The sequence below is a fragment of the Hipposideros armiger genome, unplaced genomic scaffold (assembly GCF_001890085.2).
Source record: "Hipposideros armiger isolate ML-2016 unplaced genomic scaffold, ASM189008v1 scaffold_388, whole genome shotgun sequence".
NCBI classification, from domain to species: domain Eukaryota; kingdom Metazoa; phylum Chordata; class Mammalia; order Chiroptera; family Hipposideridae; genus Hipposideros; species Hipposideros armiger.
The window spans coordinates 52409-61924 of record NW_017731738.1 but is presented as its reverse complement, the minus strand read 5'-3'; the positions used below and the strand labels follow the sequence as shown (position 1 = coordinate 61924).

The following is a 9516-nucleotide window of genomic DNA, read 5'->3' as shown; positions in this document are numbered from 1 at the left end:
TGCTCAGAGCTGGTGTCCCAAGCCAACTCCTAACCAACACTTCACTCAGCCGGCCCTAAATATTATTAATGAAACATCTTTCATCCTTTTTTGGTGCTGTCTTCAAACTCCAGTGTGTATTTTACACTTACAAGCACATCTCAATTCACACTAGCCATATTTCAAAGTGCTCAATAGCTACATGTGGCTAGTGGCTATCATATGTGACAATGCAGGATTAAATTTTGAAGACAGTTCAGGATACTTGCAGAACAAAGTTCCTCAACACACATTCATCAGTCACCTTACCTTCTCAGGTGTCTCTGGGTCAAGTGATTGAGCTTATCTAGAGAGCAATGCCCAGATGCTAGAGTCTAAGCTCTATACCCAAGGGACAAAATCCTATACATGTATCTGTTGGTCTGAGATTATTTGCCCTGAATTTTCAGTAAGGAATACTGACTAAAAATCAATTGAGGATTACATATGGAAAACATTTGTTTGAGATTTCCAAAGAAGAAAAATGGAAAATACTTAAGTCACTTTAAAAATTAAATTCATTATTCAATGTAGAAAATCATATTATTCATATATAATGAATGTCTACAACTTGCCTAGAGAGGGGAGAATAAGAATTGAATCCAATCCCCTCATTCATTTCTTTTCTTTCAGCATCAATGCAGAGGGAAGAAGAGGAGCAAAGACAGAACATTTGTAAGTAAGCTCCTGCTTATTCAATCCGGAGCTCTCAAGGGTTAAACTTAATTTTTCCTTTCCATGAGACCCAGGTCCACAGTCTCTGAAGACATCAGCTGCTAGAACCCATCCCTCTCAGAAACCAAAGCTTTCAGCAGAGAGACTCATAGGAAGGAGTCAGAACCTGGAACACTTCTTGGCTTCCCTGATAGGCTCGCACATGAGAATGAAAGAATGATGGAGCCGGTCAGTGGGTCTTGCCCACTAGGTGACAGTATGAGATGTAGTGGAATGAATATCTAGAGGTGGAGATTTGGGTCCTGATTTGGAACAATTTGTTTAAAATTTTAAGGCTCAGATTCCTTTAGGTATGAGGTGTGATAAAAAACTATGGGGAATGTTGAAAAAAATTAATTACCAAAAGACACTTTGCCATTAATCCCCCTCAAAATACTCCCCCTCACTTCGAATATATGTGTCCCTTGGTTCTTGCCACTTTCTGAAGCAGTTCTGGAAGTCCTCTTTCATGAGTGTCTTTAGTTGTGCTGTCGTGGCCGCCTCGATGTCCTGAATCGATTCAAAATGTTATCCTTTCTTGTCTATTTTGACTTTGGGGAAGAGCCAGAAGTTGCGCGGTGCCAGATCCAGTGAATAGTGTGGATGAGGGCACACCATAAAGTTCGGTTGTTGGGAAAGTCATGACGTATTTTTTCTATGATTTTTATTGCAAAAATGCATCATGACTTTTCTGACAACCCACTATTTCTATTTGACAGAAATTGCCATACCAGAAGCGATGTGTGACATAGAACGTTGTCATGATGGAGGATGAAGTAAAGACAAGAAAGAGAACTTCCAGAACTGCTTCAGAAAGTGGCAATAACAATGGGATGGATAAGTGTGTTTGAAGTGAGGGGGAGTATTTTGAGGGGGATTAATGGCAATGTATCTTTTACTGTAATAAATTGTTTTTAATTTAAACATTCACCTTATTTTTTTAATCACATTTCATACACTTGGCTTGCACTCCTCACAGCATGGTTATGAAGATCAGATGGGATAAACTATAAACGCTATTCCATAGTTGAGCTCATCAGTTGTTTTCACTGACTATTTGATCTTGTGTACTAATGCTTGGGATTCTCAGGGTCCAGTCTCCCAAGAACCTCCCTCAAAGGACCATTTTACTCAGCTTCCTATTAGATCCCTTTGTTCCTACCTTCGCCACTTATGACCGAGTCTCGTGTTTTCCCAGCTTGGAGAAATTACCAGAAAGGAAGGAGCTCATGTGACACGGAACCTGTTTGCCCTTTGGAAAAGCAGGTATTGATGAGCCTCTTTTTTTTTTTTCTTTCCAGTACCCCTCTTCCTGCTCTATGTGATTCCAGGACCCCAGTGAAGCCAAGGTTGACATGGGAGGGTAAGCCAATGGCCACTTGGAAACTGGAAATTTGGTATCCTCAATGAATCAGGAACACTGCCTGAATACCTTTTAGAAGATTTTCTTTCTTGATCTAGGCATTTGACAAGCACTAGGAAGCTCAGATTATATGGCTTTGGGTGTGGTAGAGGTAGATCTTACCTCTCAAAATTCTTGAATACATAAAACTGTTAAGTTGATAAGAGACCTAATCATGGCCCCTTCCCCAGTCCACCTTTCTCTCTCAGCCACCTGCGTTTCAGGGATGGCTAAGCTGGGGTTGCTTAGCTCTTTGAAAGAAACCTTTAGGCAGATCAGGAGACAAGCTGATCACAAAAAATTCAATTCCCACCCTTGATAGTTCCCACCCTGCCCCCTCACCTGTGACAAGGAAGGCCAGAGGGCCCTGAGATGTTGATCATGGTTCACACAGGACCCTCAGTCCAAGGAGAAGCGTAGACAAAGTTTTTAGCTCCTCACACCCATCAGCATGGGTAAATCATGGCAGAGTAGGACTGTATGGGAAACAAGAGAGGCAGTCCAGAGTCATTCCAAGTCAATCAGTGGCAGGACATGACCCAAGGGATAAGAGTGGAGTTGTGGCCCAACAGACTTCAGCCACGGAGAAGTGCCCCAGGCAGAGAACTGAGAGAAGAGTGTCTGGAGGGGATTACCACAGAGGGGAGCATCTTCTTGGAGTTTCCACTTTAGGAAAAGGAAGTTTGAGATTAATTTAGGGGTTCCTTCAAGGGCCGGAGAGTTCAGGGAGATAGTGAAGTCTAAGAAGACTCTAGCACCTAAGCCACAATCAGAAGATGTTCTGAGAGCCAGCGAGCTGGGAGATGCCTGGAAGCTAAATGGTTATCTGAGTATCTGAGTGGTCAAGGGGCTCCAGTGACCAAGGAATGTCCCCACCCTGAGAGTGCTGGTTGCTGAAGATTCAGGATGGCCAAGCCTTAAAGAACATAATACAGCCATACAAATGAGCAAATAATTGGTATAGTACTGTCATTACAAAATTACACACACACACACACACACACACACACACACACACACACTCACACACTCACACACACACACACACTACTATAAAAGGATTCAGGGGCTTGTCAAAGTGAGAAAACCCAATAAAGACCCGACTTCCCAGGAACTGGCTGATCCAGTCTCTCCCTCAGCTTCTTTACTATCTTGACTTTGATACAGCAATGTGTGTGTGTGTGTGTGTGTGTGTGTGTGTGTGTAGGGTTACATAGGCATCGAAGGACAACAAATCCCCCATGCAACCTCCAAGAAGGATAAGGCTGAAATTGCAGAGCCAGCTTCAGGGCTTTCTCGTTGAAGTGCTCCTGGCCTCAGATAGTTTGGCTTCTAAGGTCTCATAGTTGCATCCCCAGAGAGTGCTCAGTGGGGACATGACACTTTCTTAGGTCCTGTGTGTCCACATGGAAGCCAGAGGACCTGGATCCCAGCAGACCTGGATCCCAAAGCTTCAGGCCTCAGGGAAGAGCCAGGACAAGAATTTAGCCCCAAGTGAAGAGAGGGACAACCCTAGGTGACCCTAAGGAGGGGATGCAGGATTGGGGCTCTCCCTGCCCGGGCCAGGGGACTAGCAGAAACCCTTGTGAGCAAGAACCTTTGGTTTCTGCACTGGAAGGGACAGGCTTCTTCCAAAAGTACCTTGGGTAAGAGGATGAGGAGCATGCTTGACAATGCTGACAATGCTTTTTCCACTGGCATTGTCCCAGGATAAAAGGCAAGGGCAAGATCCCTACTAAAAGCCTAGTCAGTGTCAACCTGTGTGTGGAGCCCAGGACCAGGTGAAGGCAGAGCTCTCTTCATGGCACTGGGGACACTGAAGCTCAGGAGGCCATGGACATCATGGACCTGATCCTGGAGAATCGGGGCTCAGGGAGGGAAATCAGCACCAGGAGGAAGTCCAGGCCTAGGCAGAGCCCACATATTGGCATTCAGGCAACTACAGGGCTCCTCCCTACCAAGATCCAAGGAAAGTGCCAAGTGCATCATGCAGTCGGCAGAGCACATAGGCCCTGAGGACCAGAGTTGTCTCAGCAGGGACAGGCAGCTCAGAGACCAGGACAGACTTCCCTAGAAAATTGTGAGATTTAAGGATCAGCCACGGTGTTCATGCCTCCTAGTGAGCCTGCGTCCCCAGCCAGGTCCCATGAGCATGGACCAAAGATGCCAGGTACCTCCAGCTGCCCTCTTCATGGCCCCAGGCTGTCTTTGGGGATTTGTCTCTTCTAGTCAACCAGAAAGTCCTCCATTCCCTCCTAGGAGGGAAATTTTTCTCAAGGGAAAATTCCAGTCCATGTAGAGAAAATCTATTAGTTCTCATACTAACACATCCTTCAAAGAGGATAGTCTCTGTTTTTCATAACTGAGGATATTTATTCTTTCCAAATAGATTTATTTCTTCTAATAGGTGAGTGGTATCTCCTGTCTTTGCTGTTTTGTGATATACATTTTGGAAGTCCCAGGAGTCTGGGTTTAGAGGAAGAAAGGAATCAGCTTTACCTTATATTGAAGGCCTGCTTGGGCTTCTCAAAAGTGACCAGGGCCCTGGAAGAAAGTTGACAGCGGCACTGCACATCCACCCTCAATCCCAGGTTCATTACGTCTGCTGAGCTGCCATATTTTTAAAATATTTTATTTTTTTCATAATACTGTCATTACAAAAAAATACAAAAAAAACTACTATAAAAACATTCAGGGGCTTGTCAAAGTGAGAAAACCTAAAGACCCCACCCTAAGACCTTGCTGGATCCGTCTTCCCCTAGCTCCTTCACTGTTCGACCTTTATATAACTGGGGGAGTGGGGTGGGGTCACACAGGCATCAAAAGGCTGGAAATGCCCCACGTAGCCTCCATGAAGGGTAAGAAATAAGTAGCTTCACGTATCACAAAAATGGGATTTGGAAGTTTGGGGGTGGCTAGGCCCTGAGTTCAGAGGTGTGTGGAGAAGCCTGTGACCCTGAATCTCTTGCTGAGGAATAATTGCTACCTGACCCCAAAGCCCTTACCCTTCCTGATGAAGGCTGGGAGTTGGACCCCACCCCCGACCTCTTAGCTTTAATACAGTAGGCCCCCTTCCCCTCCCTCCATCCTTGCACACTCCTGAGAGCAACAGGGAGGACAGAACTTCCAGCTCTGTGGGGTCGGCAGGGGCGCTGTCAGGGAGGCTGCTGAGGGCCCTAGTCACCTCCCTGCCCCAAATAAAAAGTGTCTCGTGCTCAATGGCCTGGTTCATGGGTTATGGACCGTCCCTTTCTATCTCAACCCTGGAGAGGCACAGACAGCTCTAGGTGAGTGCTTTGTGTGTGTGAGTATGTGTGTGATAACCTTGGACACTGTCGACCTGGGGGTGAAGCTGGGGTGGGAGAGCAGTGTCCTTTCTATCCTCTTCCTCCCCCAACAGGAGGAAGCCGACGGGGAGGGACAGGAGAAGTATTAGCAAAGCTGAGAGGGGAAGGAGGACATGCTATATACAGGCATGGACAAGGAATCTCTATATCTTCAAGTAGCACTCAGGTCACTCCCCAGCCACTGGAGTGGGAACTGGATTCAAAGCTAGTGACGTGAAAATCGACCCCTGGCCTAGGCTCGTTCTCCCCACCTCCCTCCCACTCCCCCAAGGCAGCCCAGCTTTGAAAGGGGTCAGGAAGAGAAACATTTTCCTGAAAACCAGTGGCTTTTTTTGCATTTTAGAAAAAGTTGCCAGTGTCCAGTGGACATCAAGCTGGGTGTACAGTGGGTGGGGTGAGTGTGGGGTATTGCTGTGGTAGACTCTGGGTTGGCTGGGGCAGAGCCTAGGAACAGGGTAGGTGCTGCTTAAGGATCTGTCGTGTCTGTGGTGTTAATCTGTCTGGGAAGCGAACTTTGAACTCGACAATGAGGTCTCCCCGCTGGGTGGGCACCTTGGGGAAGGGGAGACCCTCCCCACGGAGTCTCTTCACGGTGCCTGGCTTGATGACATCATTGCAGGGCAAAGGGATCACTCGGCCATCAATGGTGGGAATGTTCACAGTGCAGCCACAGAGCGCCTGAGGAAAATGAGGCAGAGAGTGAGAAAACGGTAGGGGAGAGTGATTGGAAGAGAGCAAAAAGACTGAAGTGGGGAAAGGATGTTCCTATCACCCCCGACCCCTTATCACACATGCAACCTGCCCCAGGGCGCACCTCCTTGAGGCTAATCAGGGCACTGTAGAGCACGTTGGTACCATCTCTGCGGAAGTGTGCATGGGGCTTGTCTTTGAGCACAAAGACTATGTCAGCAGGGATGTTGTCAGGTGTGGCATCGCCCTCCTTGGGGAAGGTGATCTTGGTGCCTTCCTTCCAGCCGCGTTTGATGACAATGTGCAGGATCTTGTCCTCAGTGCGCACAGTTCGCCCGTCAGGGTTGAGGCGCCGTCGTGTAATCTTCATGCGCTTGGTGGAGCCATGATAGATCTCCTCCAGGGACACCCGCAGTTCATGTACCACAGGTGGGTCCTGCACCTTGCGCCGAGGGTACAGTGGTTCTGGGGTTCGCCTTGGACCCCTGCTCAGCCCATTGAAGCCGAAGCGGCCGAAGGCACCAAATGGGTCCTCATCATCATCCACATCCATGTCATCTGGGTCAAAACCACTGAAGGGTCGAGTGGAGCGACTGCTGGCAAAGAAGATATCGAAGGGATTGGAGCCACCAAAGAAGGAGGCAAAGGTGGCATGGGGGTCCCCATGAAAGGTGTAGTGAAAGGAGCCACTGGAGCCGCCTGACGAGCCACCGCCGGTCTTCAGGCCTGGAGGGAGGAGAAGTTAGGGGCAGTGTGGCTGGTCCTGGCCCCACCCCAGTCTCCTCCCCTTGCCCTCTAGCTCCCAGCTTCTGGGCCTAGAGAAAGAAGAAATCTTTAACTCCCACAGAGAGGGCTGGTCTAATAGATTAAGAAAAGTCTCTGGCAAGATTAATTTTACTCTATAATTATATGTTTATTAAGAAAGCTCATCTTGAGGTTCAAAGAGGCTGAGTTATCCAATAGGTGGAAAAGCTAAGACTAGAAGACTTGGTGGATGTGACTTCCAGTCCTGTAATCTCGTCCATGTCCCCATAACCCAAAGATGGTTCATAAAGTCTTGAGTGGCTGGCCTGGCTCCCAGATTTTTACAAGTCATACCTGGCTCCCTAATTTTTGCTTATCTCCAAACACACACAGGGCAAGAGGCAATCAGACAGGATTTGACCACATGGGGGGCTAGTAAATGACCTGTCCTAAATAAGGTGGGGATATAGTCCCATTCTTACTCTGCTTCTAGCACAGTTTCTTCTTTCCCTGACTTCTGACAAAATGGGAAATCAAGAGGGCCTCAAAACTCAGGAAAGCTCTGGAGATGAGCTATTTCTCTAGAAAAACTTTTCAAATGCTTTGTTCCCAAACTCAGGGCTCACAGTGTTGCACAACTCCAGGGGCTGCCATTTGCCCATTGGATAGACATAGACTACAATGGGACTGGAGTTCCCTGGAGTTATATAACACCAAGCCCTCCACGTCACACTTAATGTCAGAGCAACCAAAATGCATGAATGAGCTGGCACATTGTGGGTGGTAACCTCAGCTGCTCCCTCTGGAGTCAGGTCCTGTCTAAGGGGCTCAGGTTCCTGGACGCAGCCTTAATGGGGGGATGGTACTGGTGGTGATGAGGGTATTAGGGTGCATGGGAAGGAATGAGGCAGGGGGTTGACACTGAGAAATGATCTAGAATGTGTAGACTCAGGGTGGGGCCCAGGCTAGGGGAAGGGACTCTTCTCTTTAAAGCCTTTTATCTAGAATTTCAATTGGCTGTAGAAGCCTGAGCCCAAATTAGCCTCTTTTTTCCTGGGGCCACAAGGGCAGATTTGGATTTCATTAAAGAAGCCAAGTGGCAGGCAGTTTAGAGACTTGTGGCAGCTGCCTCTTCACCCCTCCCCTGATACTCAGGGCCTGTTCTGTTGAGGGTCTGATTATTAGGTGAGTTCAAGAAGCTTGGCAGAGCACAGTAAGAGAGGGAGGCTGGACTGATGATGACAGCAAGGGGTAATTTCTCTGTAGGGATTCCTGCTGTACCACTACCACCCCCTTTGTAAGCTGGGAACAACTTGTCCCCAGCGAAGGCTGAGCACAGAGTCTTTGTGCACAACTGTTCTGTCTGGTTGTTGGGGAGGAGGCAGGGCGAACAGAAATTTTATAACCCACATTTCCAAGGCTGCCTTTCCCTCCCCAGGCCCTGGATGTCTCCTTAAGGTTGTGGACACCAAGTTCTAATGCAGATCTACTCCTGGGATGTAGATCTGCATTAGAACTTGGCGTCTGGGAATAGGGGCTGAGCTTTGACCTTCACTTAGGCTTGGTCATGCAGGAGGGGTGAAGTTTCCAGGTAGCTCTCCCAGCTCCCACCTTCTTCCTAAACAAAGGTGAGGCCAAGTAGAGGAATGAGTGCAGTGCCTAGACAGGTCACATGGTGGCATGGTGTCTGCACAGCGTCCCTTTGTCCCTTTCCCCCACCCCTACTGTTCCCATCCCTCCATCCCAGAGAGAAAATTTTCTTAGCTGAGAGAATACTGGGGATTCCAGAAGATAGGCTGGTGAATCTGGGAGTTTGCAAGTCTAGTAGGTGAGCAAGGAAAAATGGAAGGATCTAGTGATATGGGGAATCAGAAGAGGAGTCTGGGGGGATTGGGGTGCACAGAGGATGGGGCATGGAACACAAAGCAAGGAGGAGAAGAAAAAGGCATTCTTTTGAGTGCCTACTCTGTGTCAGGTATGATACATATCATGAGCCCATCTAATTTTGAGGCTAGAATAGGGAGAGGAGGTGAATGTCGAAGAAAGGTGGATGCCGTTGGGGAGGGAGGACAGTTTCTCCCGGGAAGGCGAGTCCTCAGCTGTGACTATGTCTCTTAATATAGCCTGACAGGTGCCTGTGGCTGGCGGGTGGCAGGAGGCTCTGAGGGGCAGGCCCACAATTAGCAGCTACATCATGCCCGTGGGATGTGCTGGGAGGGGCCGCCCTCTCAGAGGCTTTATTTGGGTCTTTCCTGCCACCGTGTACACGGCCACCAGCTACCCCAGGGAGAGGGCAAGATGCCAGCAGCAGTTCCCCTTCCACCCTTGGATCCCTGCCACTTCCTCAGGGAGGTGAAGCTCCGCCTCTGTTCTGATGGCCTGAAGTGGGCAGGGAGTGGGCAGAGAAGGGGACAACCACCTCTCAGAGCTCCAGTGGTTAATTCCCAGGTTGCTTAAGAGCCAAACTTTTATGCTGATGAATGTAAATGCGCTGTCCTCAGAGAGCCACACACTCCCTTTCCCTAACCTTCCCCATCAGCCAATGAAGCAGCAGGGACTTCAGGCAGGACTAATAAGGCTGGGAGGGAAAAGGGGGGGGCG

The 9516-nt window shown here is 48.5% G+C and overlaps 1 protein-coding gene and 1 long non-coding RNA gene across 6 annotated transcripts in view; one reads left to right on the top strand and one right to left on the bottom strand.

The window, feature by feature from the left end:
• The first annotated feature begins 6 nt into the window (after positions 1-6).
• Positions 7-3256, top strand: LOC109393782 (uncharacterized). Its single transcript, XR_002126328.1, has 2 exons — positions 7-693; positions 2034-3256. It is a non-coding gene; the product is annotated as an uncharacterized LOC109393782 (long non-coding RNA).
• Positions 3257-4750: 1494 nt separating this feature from the next.
• The window catches only part of DNAJB5 (DnaJ heat shock protein family (Hsp40) member B5), a 9005-nt gene continuing 4239 nt past the window's right edge, over positions 4751-9516 (bottom strand). For 4 of the 5 annotated variants that reach the window (XM_019663368.1, XM_019663366.1, XM_019663367.1 and 1 more), the window contains 2 exons: positions 6296-6897; positions 4751-6159 (listed from right to left, as the gene is read on the bottom strand). In XM_019663368.1, the coding sequence (XP_019518913.1) occupies positions 5926-6159; positions 6296-6897 (836 nt within the window). In that variant the 3' untranslated portion in view covers positions 4751-5925. The remainder of the gene's footprint in view (positions 6160-6295; positions 6898-9516) is intronic. The other variant, XM_019663369.1, reaches the window with a different exon arrangement.